The 17,596-nt window shown below is 38.2% G+C and overlaps 1 protein-coding gene across 1 annotated transcript in view; it reads right to left on the bottom strand.

Moving 5' to 3' along the window:
* Window positions 1-17,596, bottom strand: part of myt1lb (myelin transcription factor 1-like, b) — a gene marked incomplete at its 3' end in the record, with an annotated part of 142,833 nt that overhangs the window by 1,526 nt on the left and 123,711 nt on the right. Inside the window, exons 14-20 of the mRNA XM_016256465.1 lie at window positions 7,674-7,795; window positions 6,819-6,887; window positions 5,308-5,370; window positions 3,911-3,994; window positions 3,048-3,269; window positions 1,560-1,651; window positions 1,168-1,271 (exon numbers count right to left, since the gene is read on the bottom strand). Coding sequence (XP_016111951.1) covers window positions 1,168-1,271; window positions 1,560-1,651; window positions 3,048-3,269; window positions 3,911-3,994; window positions 5,308-5,370; window positions 6,819-6,887; window positions 7,674-7,795 — 756 coding nt within the window. The remainder of the gene's footprint in view (window positions 1-1,167; window positions 1,272-1,559; window positions 1,652-3,047; window positions 3,270-3,910; window positions 3,995-5,307; window positions 5,371-6,818; window positions 6,888-7,673; window positions 7,796-17,596) is intronic.

The raw sequence follows: 17,596 nt of genomic DNA, 5'->3' as shown, positions 1-17,596 counted from the left end.
GAGAGAGGCGGGGCAACTGCCATGCTTTGCTCGTTTAAAAGCCATGATGTCTCTCGAGAAAAAATAGTATTGCGCTCGCCTCGCACGGTAGTAGCTCATTTTCTCATGGGCGGGCCAAATTCTCTGGGCTTAAGAAAGCCATGATGTCTCTCGAGGAAAAAATAAATATTGCACTTGCCTCGCACGGTAGTAGAACATTCTCATGGGCGGGCAAAGCAGAGAAAGGGGAGGTAACCTTTCCCTGTATGACGACATAAAGGGAATATTCCCTTTTGGGCCATCTGAGCTTTCATTTTCTCAAAGGCGAAGCAGGATACCCAGGGCTCAGTTTACACCTATCGCCATTTCTAGCCACTGGGGGACCATAGGCAGGCTAGGGGAACTCATACTAATGTTAAAAAACATTTTCATGCCATGGGACCTTTAAAGAATAATGACTATATCACAATTAGTGCTGGGCGATTTGATCTATTAATTCGAATTGAATGTTTTTCCACAATTTTATTGTATTTTTATTTGTCACAATTTTGAAAAGAAATATTACTAAATGTTACAATAAGACACTTTGACAATATGCCAATGATAACAGTAAAGAGAAAAGAACGATCTAACTTTGCTGGTTTGCTGCTCAAATATTATTGGTGTTCAATTATATTATATTATATTATATTATATTATATTATATTATATTATATTATATTATATTATACTATATTATATTATATTTTAATGGAAACCAAGCAAAGTTTTTTCTGTATTATTTGATTAATAAGAACTTACCCCAAACTTCTAAATAATGGTGTATGAACACTAGTGTAACCCTAGTATGAAACAGCTGAATTGTTTTCAACATTGATAATAATCAGAAAGACTGGAGTAATGATGCTGAAAAATCATAGCAATAAATTACATTTTAAAATAGAAGACAGTTATTTAAAATTTTTATAAAATTTACAATATTACAGTTTTTACTTTTTATATACATACGTGTGTATATATATATATATATATATATATATATATATATATATGCAGCCTTGGTGAGCATAAGAGACTTTTCCAAAGAGAAAAAAAAGAAAAACATAAATTATTCCAAACATTGACTGGTAACATACTAAGTTAATACTCATATATGGAGTACAAAACTCATTCTATAAATACCCTTACCTGTGTTCTAAGTTTGATCATATCCGCTTCCACCTGTGAATTTGATTCATTTAAATCTTTAATGTCTTCATCCAGCTGTTTAACATCTGCGTCACAGTCTAAACCTGGAGTGAGAACAGTCAAACACAATTTATAGCAGAGAAAGAATACATACCTGCACATAAAAACACTGTTTTGTTTTACTGCATGCTCACTAATTGTGCTTGCATAAACTCTCAGTTGGTTTTAATTATTTCCAAGCATTAAAAACCATGATATGTATAACTGGTATCATTACAGCCATGCAGAGTCTGTCATCAGCTGCATTTCTTAATTAAAGTGAAACATCTTGGTGACTGGTGACTGAGCTCTACAGTGTAATGTGAAACTGTAAACTTTTTTCTTTCTTTTACCATTGCTTGTTTGCTGTTTTATTGTGAGCATCTCCACTCCTGATAGTCTGGCTTTCTTCATTGCTGCCGTGGCACGTGGGCAACCAGAGAGACTGTAAAAATAAGAGAGCATGAGGTATGGATTATTAACACTTTTGATATCTAAAAAGATAGTATACAATATTTTTATTCAGCAAGAACACATTTAATTTTGACAGTACAAGTATATGTTTATAATGTTACAAAAGATTTCCATTTCAAATAAATGCTGTTCTTCTGAACTTTCCATTCATTAAATAATCCTTAACAAAAATTTATTACAAATATATTAAGAAGCAAAAACTGTTATTTTAAATTGTAATAATATTTCACAATATTACTGTTTTCTGTATTTCAATCATGACAACTCTCTGAACATTTTAGCATGGTGATGGATATGACAATGTTAATATATTTGGTCTTGGCAGAACAGATCTGCTACACTGCTGCTGAATTGCTGCTGCTGCTGGTCATTGCTGTAGTTGTAGATTATTGCTGCTGCTGCAAGCAAGTACAGGAACTTGCTACTGCCAATGCATATGGCGATACGGTGCCATGACATTAAGACATACTGCTGCTGCACAAATAGCATATAAAATAACCCGTAGCAGATCTATACAGGTGGAGCTGGGGAAGGTGGAGGGTTTTGGAGAACTCTGAAAGCGCGCTGCAGAAATCTCAAGTGAGTGCTAGCCAGCCATATAAATGCAAGGCAGTAAGCTCATTGGCTGCATATGCAGCATGAACCAATCAGCTTGTGCCAAGTCTTTTAACTCTCTGAATATCATCAGTTACGTTAACACCCCGTCAGAATGCGCCATCTAGAGTTTCATGACTGAGCTATATATTTGTGATCTAATAAATGCAGCCTTGATGAGGATAAGAGATGTCTTTCAAAAACATAAAAAACTCTTACCGACCTCAAAACTTAAAAAAATATTCTTTGCAGAAGTTGATAACTGTTTTAATCACTATACAATATGTTGCGATTAATGCACCTGCTACAGCACTGACACAGCACCAGAGGGCGCTCTCACCTAAATATTGGCTAGTGCTGTTTAAAATAGCATACTATCATACTTCTCTTAAGTCTATCTGCAGTATGCATACTGTTCACTTGCACAGTATGCATGGAATACTCAAACAAAAATTGTATGGTACACATTATATGTTGTATACTATGTAGTATGCTAAATAAAAATAGTATGCACAGCAACACGGTATGCAGTACACTAGTATTCCATTCTCAACACACCCCTGAAAGCATTGCTACCATCAGTTCATGATTTTCTGTTGGTCTTGTTCTTGTTTGAAAAGTAGATTCCCATGGGCTAATCATAAAGTCTATTGCTTTTTGTGACATGAAAGAAATTAATGAATAAGCCTACCTTTTCAGATATATTTAACTGGGATTAGTTTTTTCTATTTGACTTAACTACATTCAAAATAAATGATTTGTTTTTGTTTAACCTTCTGTGGGTCAGGAAACTGCCGCTGACATGTCCAGAGCCGTCACAGCCTGGAGTGGGACACGACATGCCATCCGTCTTCCCAGCCTTCCATGTGAACTGGGATCCATTGATATAGCTGTCCTTCTGTCGTTTGGCTGCTAGAGGGCAGCCTGACGCGCTGCGGTGTGACGCATATTTGCCCGTTATGTGACCTTGACCGTCACAACCAGGGACTGGACACCTGAAAACATAAACATAATCTGTACTGGGATCCCTTTCATACAAAATACAAAACTAAAATATCACTGCTTAGCGCCACCTAGCAGAAGCTGGTTTATGGTACCGTCAATATATTTCAATATAACTTTTTGCCTTCTTATATTGTCTAGCAAATGGAACGTGTCACTTTTGTGTCCTAAAAGAGCATTTTACACCTGAATAGTGCATTTGACTACCTAAGTACTTCCTGAGGTTAACCTAATTGTAACCTAAGTTATAGTTTTATGTTAATACTTGTATTTTTAGTAACTAACATTAACAAAGATAAAAAAAAATATTACTCAATGTTAGTTAATGGTTAGATAATGCATTAACTAATGGAACTTTACTGTGAAGTGTTGCCTAATCTTATTGCCTACCTTACCTACTCTTATCTTTAACTTGATCTTTAAATTTATTTTTTAAATTCCATTTTCTGATATTAATTTTAAACATTTGTTTCTGTTGAACATTTGCTGTGAATGTAGTCTATTAAATGGAGTTGGTAAGCACTACATTAAATATTCACATCCAGGAATGGAAATAATTATGGTTTTGATGTCACATCATAGCAGAGGTGAATGCAGATGAAGTTATTGCTTTTAAAAGGCAGTGAGTCGGTACCTGATCGGCTCCTGGTCTTCCTTGTCCTCTTTACTGTGTGCTATCTTTATTCCAGTCTTCCGAGCCCGTGGACATCCTGACAAACTGAGGAAAAACTGTCGTTACCTCAGCCATTATGAAAATGAAGTACACTTTAGCCTACTTTAAAAAAAAAGAGTACTTTTTATGGAAATAAGATGCTTCAAAAGTGAGAACTAAATGCAAGGTTTTCAGACACTTAACTGCATGTTGTTTACAACTGAATAAAAATTTATTATGGTTTTAACTTATAATAAATTCATTTAGCTGAACTTGTGAGTGTTTTTGACCCACTTAAGTAGGACTTAAGCACATTTTTATATGTAATTTTATAATTATTGTCTTATGGTTAAAGCAAACTGCTGACAAACATTTATGGTAAACTAAAATATACTTTAATGTAAGTTCTATTGAAACTCATATTTAAATATATTTGCAATTACACATTTGTAATGCCAAAGTTGTGATTTAGTACATTTAAAATATATTAACTTTAAATGCAATATCAAATAAAACTACAGTTTAAGTTATAATCAAATATTTTACATGTGCTTTAATATTTTAGTGTCACAAATTCTGTCCATGGACTTCCGTCCGCTTGCCACCAGAGGTCGCCCTCCCATTATATTACACAGACTGTTGCATGTCACTCTGGACTACATTTCCCATCATCCATTGCACTGATTACACACACAGCTGCAACCAATTAAACACCCTACATAAACCATGGACTTCCTCTTCCTCATCGCTGAGTATTGTAAGAGCATATCGCATGTTAGCTGATAGCTACTTTACGGAGCTGTCCTAGTTTCCCTGTCATAGTCCTAGTTCATAGTCGAGTCTTGTATTTCCCGGTCTTTCCTGTGTCTTGATCCTTGTCTGGTTATCTTGTTCTGTCTGTTCTCTGCATGCCCTGGATTGTTTGCCTGATTTGGATTACCCCTCTCATCTCGCCCTGTTCGGATACTGTTTACCCCTCGCCTGTGTTTCGGATTGCCCCTTTGGATTACCCTGTTTGGATATTGTTCGCCGGAGATCGACCATGCCTGTCTACTGAACTACTCCTTTGTCTTGCCCCAATATACCTGTCTGCCATTGTCTGACCCTTGCCTGTTTATAACCACGCCTTTTAATAAAAGCTTTGCACATGGATCCACACGCCTCTCGTCTCTGTTGTCCCGTAACAGTTAGCCAACACATCAAAATAAGTGTACTTATTTGCTTTTACATGTATTCTGATGTAAAACTTTTAATTTGACATTTTTGCAAAGTGAAACTTTACATTTATTTACACTTATAGTAATTGGCTTTTTTATTTCATTAATATTATATTATCAGCAAACACTTTTTTTTTTAACAAAGGTCTGCATGCACATTACCTTCTGTGTGAAGCGTAGTTGCCAGTGATATGTCCCGAGCCATCACAGCCCGGGGTCGGGCACCTGGGACAGAAATACACACTGTTACTGCCCAGCATGCAAAAGAGCAGCTCTGATACAAACACACTTATGTAGCATCTTCAGAAAAATCGATATTACCTCACACAACAGCCTTTCTACAAACCTTCCAAATAAAAGTCTTCATGATTTGTTAAATAAAGGTAAAGCTTATTGAAATGTATAAAATAAACTTCATAGCCTGAAGCAGTGCATTCATTACATTCACAATCAAATAAAAAGTGTTCAATAATCCCATACAAAACTGCTGTAAACTTCTTTTTAACTACTTTTATTATTTGACTACCATTATTATTTGTTATATTACTTCTGTCTCATTTGCCCTGTTTTGCGTTTAAGGATGTTTATGTTTAAGTGTACTTCCTTTTCACAAGGGAAGCTCAATATGTTCAACTCTGTTGTGGGGATAAAAACAACAGTTATCAGCTTTGTTAAATTATTATTGATAATATTTTTATTTTTGGGTGGCACTTTTTTTTCTTTTTTTCATAATACAAAATGTATTCCCTGTAAACATTATGGTGTGACGCGATGATATGTGCCAAATACACACTGTTACTGCCCAGCATGCAAAAGAGCAGCTCTGATACAAACACACTTATGTAGCATCTTCAGAAAAATCGATATTACCTCACACAACAGCCTTTCTACAAACCTTCCAAATAAAAGTCTTCATGATTTGTTAAATAAAGGTAAAGCTTATTGAAATGTATAAAATAAACTTCATAGCCTGAAGCAGTGCATTCATTACATTCACAATCAAATAAAAAGTGTTCAATAATCCCATACAAAACTGCTGTAAACTTCTTTTTAACTACTTTTATTATTTGACTACCATTATTATTTGTTATATTACTTCTGTCTCATTTGCCCTGTTTTGCGTTTAAGGATGTTTATGTTTAAGTGTACTTCCTTTTCACAAGGGAAGCTCAATATGTTCAACTCTGTTGTGGGGATAAAAACAACAGTTATCAGCTTTGTTAAATTATTATTGATAATATTTTTATTTTTGGGTGGCACTTTTTTCTTTTTTTCATAATACAAAATGTATTCCCTGTAAACATTATGGTGTGACGCGATGATATGTGCTAACTAAGGCAATTATTATCCATTTAACAGGGCTGGAACAACAGGTTTTTTAAAGGGAAAAAAAAGTCAAATTTCAAACTTACTGTGACTCACTGTTTCTGTTGATAAAAATATCAAGCACGGTAGACATGATGCATAACTATTGGCGCTTAGTATCATATAATGATTAAAGTAATATTTCAAGAATAAACTATTGATAAACTCATATTTGTTGATCACTAATCAGAATTTTTGGTTCATTTCCCTGTTGTTGTATCTCATTATCTATGCTAGCTATGGACCTGGTGCTTTAGGTCTGAAGTGGGATAACATTATTTTTTTGAAAACAACAGTTTGATCCTTACTTGAGTTCTTGTGAGTTGGTGGCCATCATACTCCGAATGCTTTTATCTGCTAAAGGACAGCCTGAAAGACTAAAAGATTGCATACGCAGATGTCAGTGAAACAAAAGGGTTGTCGGACTTGCTTCTAATACTAAACAACAAACACATACAGACATAATCCACTCAGAAAACACTGCAAATGCAATAAAGCCATGGTGTAAGTGTGAGGTTTGCTCATACAGCCTATATTTCTCTGGGAAAATCAAATCAGGCTTTGACAACTGGCCTTTTTTTTTTTTTTTAAAGACAACTGAATCACATCTTCATTGATGCTTTTTGAGAAGTGTTTACTCTTGCTTACAACAAAACAATAAATGTAACTTGTTTTGATGCATTATTAAATGCACTCCTTTTTAATTAGTTTATCTTTAAATCATTAAATGAATCTGTTAAATTGACAACCCTAATTCGATTACCTTTTTGGTCCAGTAACAGCCTATGCATTGGTGCCTAGTTGAACCTGAACTCTGATTGGTTGTTAACGCAAAGTGTTGCCCAAATATCTATGATGTTGTTTTTATCATTTTTGTTTCTAGTTCATTGTTTCCAGTTTAGCTTCACTGTCTGCAAGAGTGTGCGAGTCCTAAATCACATCACATCCTAGAGAGAAGATGAGCAATGGACGGCTCGAATGAAATTATTTTTTAAATCGATAAAGCATTCAAAGAATAAGTGTACTCGACTCTACGTTTATGTTTGATCATGTGGCATGCAGTAGTGCTGAGCTCTAAAGCTGAGAGCAAGAGAAGATAAAGAGGAGAAAAGGAATAGGAAGAGTTGCGGTGGGTGATCACATCATTCCCCCGTGGTGCTTACGTTATCAGGTCCTTTTTGCTTTCTTTGCAAGGAGGAAATTTTGGTTTGGGACTGGGAATGCCGACATCAGTAGTGTACACGCTGTCCTCTAAAATGTCCTGGAAGGGATCCAGATCATCAGACTGTAACAACAAAGCCAGAAAGAAAGAGAAAGAGACCTGTTAGTATTTTGTTTTTTTCACTAAAATCTCTTGCATTAGAAACGTGCTAGTAACTTGCTAATCATGCCAACAACATGTTAATAACATGCTAATCGTATATATATATATATATATATATATATACACATACAAATAATACTGTTTTTTTGTGTCACAAATGTAGTTTTAAGAGTTTTTTTTAGGCAAGAATGTACTTTAGAGTTCAAATATGCAGTTAGTTAATAAATATAACGTCTATTGTCTTCAGTGTCACATGATCCTTCAGAAATCATGCTAATATGCTGACTTGCTGCTCGAGAAACATTTCTGATTATTATCATTGTTGAAAACCTAGACTAGACTATGCCAATCGTGCTAGAATCATGCTAGTAACTTGCTAACCATGCTAGTAACATGCTAGTAACTTGCTAATCATGCCAACATCACAGCAAAGGGTCTGAATACTTAGGACCATGTGATATTTCAGTTTTTCTTTTTTAATAAATCTGCAAAAATGTCAACAATTCTGTGTTTTTCTGTCAATATGGGATGCTGTGTGTACATTAATGAGGAAAAAAAATTAACTTAAATGATTTTAGCAAATGGCTGCAATATAACAAAGAGTGAAAAATTTAAGGGGGTCTGAATACTTTCCGTACCCACTGTATACACTATATGGACAGAAGTATGGGATAAACCTCCTAATAACTGAATTCAGTAGTTTCAGTCAGACCCATTGCCACAGGTGTATAAAATCAAGCACGTAACCTAGTGCATTGCGTGTAAAAGTTGTCAGCACTCTGCCAATTCCATAGCTGACAAGTTCCAAATGTCCAATGGCATTGATATCAGCACAATATCTGTGTGGCAGGAGCTTCATGGAATAGGTTTCAAATGCTGAGTGGCTGCATGCAAGCCTCACATCACCAAGTACAATGGCAAGCATCGGATGGAGTGCAGTCAAGCACACTGACACTGGACTCTGGAGCAGTGTAACCCTGTTCTGTGGAGTGACGAATCACGCTTCTCTGTTTGGCAGTCTGCCTGAAAGAGTCTGAGTCTGGCAGATGCTAGGAGAATGTTACCTGACTGACTGCATTATGCCAAAATGTAAAGTTTGGTGGAGGAGGGAAAATTGGATCAGGCTAGCCACATTATTGCATTGAAGGGAAATCTTAATGCTTCAGCATACCGAGACAGTTTGGACAATACTATGCTTCCAACATTTTGTGTTTGGGGAAGGCCCTTTTCTATTCCAGCATGACTGTCCTCCAGTGCATAAAGCAAGATCCATAAAGACATAGTTGGATGAGTTTGGCTCAACCTCATCAAACACCTTTGAGATTAACTGGAACAGAGATTGCCAGACCTTTTCGTCCAACATCAGAGCCTGCCTCACAAATGCTCTACTGGTAGAATGGGCAAAAATCCCCCCCCCCAAAAAAAATCAAAATCTTGAGGAAAGCCTTTCCAGAAGAATGGAAGTTGTTATAGCTGTAAAGGGGGAATCGATATACTGTATATTTAGAATCCAATGTCATGAAAGTCCTGTTGGATTAATAGTCTGGTGTCCCAACACTTATGCATAGATAGATAGATAGATAGATAGATAGATGCATAGAAGTAGATAGAAGTCTTTCACTTTATAAATACACAATTGTTCCCCACATCCAATTTGTATGCAAATGGAAAAGCATCTGTTGGATGTTGAGGAGTGCACATCAATCAGTCCTTCCACAATTAACACGACAGAGGATGCAAGAATAAATCGGTTAGTTGTGCAGCATCAGTGAGACTTTTAGATTTCAGCAAATGCCTTTAGAACAGCAGGATTTACAGCCGGGCTTTGCTGGTATGAAGATAAAATGGGAAACTGCAGAACTAGGTGGAGACGGAAATCAGAGTGCTGCCATACACTAGATGGCAGTGTAGTGACATGACAAAATCTGTGTGTGTCAATGTCCTCTGCAGCTCTGTGTGATACCTTTAACATCTCAGGTTATCCAACAAGCTATTTTCAGCGTCATATATATATTCACTTACTACTGACATAATGGTCTATATGACTCAGTGGTCTATATGATCATTAAAAGATTCAAATGAAATGTGAATTATTGCACCATATGGAAAAATAGCTATGTATAAGTGTGTGCTGTTGTCATAATGTGTGTAAATAATAAATCCATAACCCTTGATTAAAAATCAAGTCTAATATTGAATGCAATATGTTTGACAAAAATAGCAAATTTGAAGACTACTAACTTATGCTGCTCTTCTGAGAGATTTTACTCAGATTTTACCATTAAAAGCATTTTCCTCTTTTGGTGAAGCACAGACCAGCAGGATTTATACCTCTGAACACACTTAAGTGCTCATTCTCTCTCTCTCTCTCTCTCTCTCGCATGCGTGAGCGTCTGTTGAGTGAGTGTGAGGAGCGTGTGGTGAGTGTGAGCGGTGTTTGCCCGCTGTGTCAAGAACAATTGCTTTCTCTTTCCTTTCTATTTTTTTTGGGGGGGGGGAGGTTTGATATCTGTGGTGTATTGAGTGGTGAAATAAGGTTTCCTTGAGGAGTTTTCGGGCGTCGCCAACCAGTGCATCACTGGGAAGCATGGCAGCCCAAAACACAAGCACTAGTTTGGAGTTTCTCACATGGCGCCACGGAGTGAAAGTGGTGTCCGCGGTGAATGTGGAAGAGTGCATTCTGGCCGTTGGCCATGAATGTATTTTAGCGGCATCTAGAATGAATAACGCTATTGTTTTGTTTTTTAATTCAGTTTAGAAAGTAAACAAATTTGTGGAGAAAAGAGTAGTAATTAGCGGTTTGTTTACCCCAGTGCTTCCCCTTTCTACCCCTGCTAAGAAAGTCACTTTGTCTAATGTTCCACCGTTCATTAAAGACAAAATGTTAATCAAAGAACTGTCATGTTTTGGAAAGATAGTCAGTCCAACGAAAAAACTCGCCATTAAGTCAGACTTGATTAAACATGTATATTTCAGGAGATTTACTTATATGATCCTGAAAGATAATATAACTGAGGTTAACCTGAATCTGAAATTTAGAATCTGAATCTGAATCTGTCTTTGTAAGTACTGATGTGATGAAGTGCTTTGGCTGTGGCAAAATGGGGCATCTTGTCCGCGTTTGTGCCATTTTTGTCTGGACAAACACGCACAAGATGCCCCGTTTTGCCACAGCCAAAGCACTTCATCATGCCTCAAGTGAAAATAGTGTGCAAGTCGGGAATGAAGGAACAACAGATAATGTTCCTGACCCAATCCAAGCTGAACCCAGGCCATGCACTAGTAGCTTAACTGATAGAGTGCCTCATTCACAGACAGAAGAGGTGAATCAGGCTATTGTAGAACGTAATAGAGAGAATGATTTAGTTGTCCCTATCGCCGTCAGGAATGAGTCCAAGGCTGATGAGAACATGGATATTTCACATGTCAGTGTAGTGCCGGACAAAACGTCCCCTTCAGAGAGTGTCAATTTAAGTGATCATTTAATGATGGATATGGATCAGGCTGTTTTTAAAACACCTTTAAAGACAAAAAAGAAAGACAAAGTTTCAGAATCGAAACAAGCTAGAAAAACGGAAAATGAAAAGGCATCTGATGTTGATGATATTGGCAGCAAGAGTGATTTCTCTGATTCTGGTGCTTCTAGCTGTTCCCAGAATGAATGGACATGTCAAGATTATGATACTGAGGAAATCAGGAAGTTTTTAAAGGGGTCATATGATGCGATTTCAAGTTTTCCTTTCTCTTTGGAGTGTTACAAGCTGATTGTGCATAGATAAGATCCCTGAAGTTGCAAAGACTAAAGTCTCAAAACCAAAGAGATATTCTTTATCAAAGTTAAGACTCTGCCATGCCCCCCTAAAACGGCTCCTTCTAACACACCCCCACACATCTACCTCACTATGTGGAAATATTTGCATAATGCGGCCCAAATGTTCACGCAAAGAAAGAAGGCTGTCTTTACATTTATTTTGAAAGATGAAGCTGGTGATTATGGTAAGGGGCGTTACATTTCCGACGAGTGCTTGCGGTGTTCGGCCAATCACAATGCACTGGGTCAGCTGGCCAATCAGAGCAGACTGCGCTTGTCGGAAGGAGGGACTTTGTAGAAAACTAAGTGTTTGAGAGAGGTGAGGCATAGAGGACCTACAATAATTTACAGTATTTGAAAAATAATGTGTTTTTTTAACATTAAAGCATGTCAACATATTCTGTTACACCAAATACACAAAATAATGATCTTTAAAAAAGCATCATATGACCCCTTTAAAACTGACAAAATATCTGTGGGGGGTACATACAGGTTGTGACTATTTTCCAGACATCAAACACTTTGTGGAAAATAGGATGTTCATGAGTGAGGGATGTTTCACAAACAAAGAGGTATATATGTTGAACAAATTTGTGACAAAACCAGCTGAAAAGTTAATGGCAGTAAACTGGCTCAAACTTTTGGCCCTTATTGGCTGCTTTTTTCTTTATGGTCCAAGTTTATTTTTTTATTTTCAAATGGGTGGGATTCGCATTGCGTCTTTAAATGTGAATGGAGCTAGAGATCGTATAAATGCACAGTGCTATATGAAACTATGAATCAGAAACAACTTGATTTTTTACTTATACAAGAAACACATAGTGATGTAACCAATGCTGCTGAATGGGAAAAATAATTTAAATGTCTTTCCTTTTTAAATCATAAATTTTCACTTAGTGGAGGGGTTGCTATTTTATTTGCTAATAGTTTTACTTCCTTTTCCATTGAGATGGAAGAGGTTGTGAAAGGTAGATTGTTAAAGATTCAAGCTCAGGTTGAGTATCACACCTTTGTATTTATTTGTGCATATGCCCCAACTCTACCATCAAAAAGAATGGTGTTTTTACATGTTCTTGCTGAAACTTTAGATAAATGTAATAGTGAAGGTAATAGTTTAATAGTTTTAGGCCGAGACTTTAACTGTGTGGAAAGTGTTATGTACTGTATGTGATACTGCCATTTTCCATAGTGCATGTAGGTGACACCACCACTTAATTATTAAGTTATTAAATTATTAAGAAATAAGTTAAGTGAAGAAGATAAGTACCCCTGCGTGTGGCTGTGTTATTTATCGTAGTGCATTCAAGAGTGTATTCTACATGTTATGATATTGAGAACATAACATATTTGGCGACGAGGTGGATTAATTTTCCATGGAGCTACCACAGTGAATCGTGAGTAGTTAGGCGCACATGTCCTGAACTTTTATTTTATTTTCTCTGCGTAGCACTGGAAGCTTCTGATGAAAGCGACAAACCATGAACCACCTATATTGAAAGATTTGAGCACTTTGTAGAAGCTAACAGCATTGATGCCGACAAGAAAGAGCCTGTGGTATCAGTGTGATTGGTGGTAAAACATATGGATTACTCTGAAGTCTGATCGCGCCAGACAAGCCAAGAGAGAAGAGCTTTAAGCACATCACAGACACACTACAGCAACACTTTTCTCCGAAGCCCCTGATCATCGCGGAACGCTTTCGTTTCCACCGGCGTAATCAGGAGGAGAGCGAGTCACGGTATGTTGACACAGTATGTTGCAGTGCTTAGAGGACTATCAGAACACTGTGAATTTGGGGGACATTTGGATGATGCACTTCATGATAGATTTGTGTGTGGATTAAAGAGTGAGGCTACACAAAAGCGCTTGTTGACTGAAACTACGCTGACCTTTCAAAGAGCGGTGGAGCTGGCGGTGTCCATGGAAACAGCGTCAGTGTGAGCGTGAGTCTGCGCACCAACTCAGCAGATCCCTGACGGTAAATGCACTGTCTTTATCAAAGACTAAGACTGCAAACAACAAATGTAAACAATGTGGAAAGGACAACCATAGTGATGATGACTTGGTTTAAAGACAAAAATTGTAATACATGTGGAAAAAAGGACCATATCAGTCGCGTTTGCAGGAAGAGTAACAATGACAGAAAAACAAAGAGTGGAAACAGAGCAAAAGCTGCACGGCCAATGAAAGAAACCAAGCAGAAAGGCTATGTTAAGAAAGGAAGTGTACACTGCATCAGCGATGATGAAACAGACTCTGAGTTAGCTCTGTTTAAACTGTCACAGCCAGGAGGAAAGTCCAGTATCATTGTGAAACCAGAAGTTGAAGGAATCCCACTTGAAATGGAACTGGACACAGAAGAGCATTAAAGCTAAAATAACATTGAAACCTGAACACAAACCCAAGTTTTGTCAGCCCAGAGTAGTTCCATATGCTCTGCATCCAAAAGTTGAAGCAGAGCTGAACCGTCTCACTCAAATGGGAGTATTGTTACCGGTACAATACAGCGAATTGGCTACCCCAATAGTCCCTATAGTAAAGAAAAATGGAGCAGTGCGCATCTGTGGTGACTTTAAGGTGACGATAAACCTGTCCTTCACATTGAACACTATCCATTACCATGTATTGAGGACCTGTTCACTTCATTAGCGGGAGGACAGTATTTCAGCAAACTGGACTTGTCACATGCTTACCTCCAAATGAGGGTTGAGGAGGAGTTCATGAAGTTCCTCACAATTTCCACACAGAAAGGGCTATTCCAGTATAAGCGCCTTCCGTTCGGGATCACTTCGGCCCCAGCCATATTCCAGAGAGCTATGGACCAAGTATTACTAGGTCTTCCCAATGTCCATTGCTACCTGGATGACATTCTTGTTACCAGGCAGACTGAAGCTGAACACCTGGAAAACCTGGATGCAGTCCTTGGATGCCTGGAGGACTTTGGCTTGCATGTTGAAAAAGGGAAATGTGACTTCTTCAAGGACTCATTGGAATACTTGGGTCACATAATTGACGCTGAAGGTTTGCACAAGTCACCTGAAAAAGTAAGTGCAATTGTCAATGCTCCAACCCCATCAAACTTCACACAGCTGAGATCATTCCTTGGCCTGTTAAACTATTACGGGAGATTCATACCCAATTTGGCGACTATAGCGAATCCTTTGAATGCCCTGCTGTGTAAAGGGAAACATTGGCAGTGGTCTGCAGAGTGCGATGCTGCATTCAGAAAGGCAAAGGAGCAATTAGTGTCACAAAACGTTGTGACACACTACGACCCACAGAACGCAAAGGTGGGCATTACTTTTGTCTGTGCACAACTACACCATCGAGTACAAAAGAGCTGAACATCACGCAACTGCTGATGGTCTTTTCCATTTGCCATTACAAGTAGAACACCGAGAGAAAAAGGATGCTATAGAGCTGTTCTACCTTGGACAGGTGGAGAAGCTCCCTGTCAGTGCCACTGATATGCGACGTCAGACTATAAGCGACTCTACCTTGTCTACAGTTGTCGAAATGTTTCTGAAAGGGACTCAAGCTGTCAGCCTGACTGATAATAATGAACTCTCACCTTTCATTTCCAAGCGCAATGAACTGTCTGTCCAACACGTATGCTTAATGCGGGGAATGAAAGTCGTTGTTCCTCACAAACCCACGGAAAAGGGTGCTGGAGGAACTGCACACTGGCCACCCAGGAATTGTCAGAATGAAAGCCATTGCTCGCATTTATGTGTGGTGGCCGGGTCTTGATGCTGACATTGAACTGCAAGTGAAAATGTGTCAGTCATGTCAACAAATACAGAAAATGCCATCTCAAGCACCCCTCCACCCATGGGAGTGGCCAAGCAAACTATGGGAGTGCATACATGTAATGATTTTGCTGGGTCGTGTGAGAGTCACATGTACATAGTCGAGGTTGATGCCCATTCAAAGTGGCCTGAGGTGCAGTTGATGACAGCAGAAAAAAACAATTGAATTTTTGAGGAACCTCTTCAGTCATTATGGTTTGCCTGAAGTCTTTGTGAGTGACAACGAACCACAGTTTGTCTCTCAGGAGTTTGCAAGGCCAACCATGTGAAACATATCCGTTCCGCTCCGTATCAACCGACAACTAACGGGCAGGCTGAGAGGTTTGATCAGACGCTAAAACAAGCACTGAAGGTTTCTAAGGGCTCTTCTACTCTTCAGAAAAGCCTGGAAACATTTTTGCTGACGTACCGCAACACACCTCATCTGATGACAAAAGAGTCCCCCTTCCCTGTTGTTTTTGGGACGCCAGTTGCGCACACATCTTGATGCCTTAAAACCCAGTGTGACAGCTGCCGTGCGACTCTAACAGACCTCTCAGGTTCTCCGCCGAGCTGGTCGTTTGAAGCCAAGACAGTTTGGAGTAGGTGATGCTGTGCTGGCTCGCGATTACAGGGGGAGAGAGAGATGGACATCAGGAGTGGTGACAGCTCAAAGTGGTCCAGTATCTTATACTGTGGATGTAGGCGCTTCTGAGGAATGGAGGCATCATGCTGATCAACTTTTGTCCATTCCAAACCAAACAGCTGAAACTCAGTTGACAGAATTACCTGATAACAAGAATGTGCCAGTTCCGTTGCAGACCTCTGTAAATGCCACTTCTTCTGCATCACCAACAAGGGAACAAGATGTTAACAGTGATATATCAGCAGAGTGTCAGACAAAGCATGGCAAACTCGACATTCCACCAGCGCAGGTCAGACGTTATCCAGCAAGAGTGATTAAACCACCCAACCGTCTGACATTATAGGATTATGGAAACTGCTGGATTGAACTGTAATTAGTTATGTTAGTGAGCCTGTTCTGAAATGGGGCAGAATAATCCCCGATCTGGCTCGACTGCAAGAGGCAGTCTACCCTCTACCTCTAGAGTAGAATAAATAAATGCATAATGTATGTGGTTTTGAAAATGTTTTGGGGTTTGTTTCTTGATTAAGAAAAGAGTAGATATTATGTATGTGATACTGCCATTCCCCATAGTGCCTGTAGGTGGCACCACCACTTTAGTAATTATTAGTAGTTGTGTTCCTTGAAATAAATTAAGTGAAGAAGTTAAGTACCCCCGCATGTTGCTGTGTTATTTATCGTAGTGCATTCAAGAGTGTATTCTACATGTTATGATAGTGAGAACATAACAGAAAGTAACATAGACAGGAATCATATAGAACCACATATGCTTTCTCGTAAACGACTTACTCAGATGATTGAAGCTAATGATTTATGTGACGTATGGAGGAGTTTAAATGGGAATTTAAAACAGTATACATGGGCACATGCCCGTGATAACATGGTATCTAGTGTGATTAGATGGATTCTATTTTTTAAGCACCATCTTAGTATTTCTAAGAACTACTTCTGTCAAGCTGAAAAGTGTTTACTGGAATTTTAATACAAATCTATTAAGTTTAAATTATTTTGGGAAAATTTTAGGAATGAAAAAGCAAGTTTTCAGTCTTTACAAACATGGTGGAGGTTTGGTAAAACGCAAATCAAGCAACTATGTCAACAGTACACTCACAATGTCAGAAAATATATAATTAAATCTATTAAAGGGGTCATATGATGCGATTTCAATTTCTCCTTTCTCTTTGGAGTGTTACAAGCTCTTGGTACTTAAAGAAGATCTGTAAAGTTGCAAACACTAAAGTCTCAAAACCAAAGAGATATTCTTTATAAAAGTTAAGAGTCAGCCACACCTACCTAAAACGGCTCATTTTAACACGCCCCCACATACCTACGTCACGATCTGGGAAGATTTGCATAACACCTCCCAAATGTTCACGCAAAGAAAGAAGGCGTAACTTTTATTTTCGCTGTAGTATTGTTGACGCTGCAGCCATGTCCTGAAGACGCTGTGTGCATCGTTGTGAAAGCAAAACTACTTTGTTTGGTCTTCCAAAAGAGGACGATATCCGCTTCGTCAT

Source organism: Sinocyclocheilus grahami, unplaced genomic scaffold (assembly GCF_001515645.1).
Source record: "Sinocyclocheilus grahami isolate Dianchi unplaced genomic scaffold, SAMN03320097.WGS_v1.1 scaffold1434.1, whole genome shotgun sequence".
Taxonomy (NCBI): domain Eukaryota; kingdom Metazoa; phylum Chordata; class Actinopteri; order Cypriniformes; family Cyprinidae; genus Sinocyclocheilus; species Sinocyclocheilus grahami.
The sequence above is the reverse complement of the archived record's forward strand: the minus strand, read 5'-3'. Positions and strand labels throughout refer to the sequence as shown.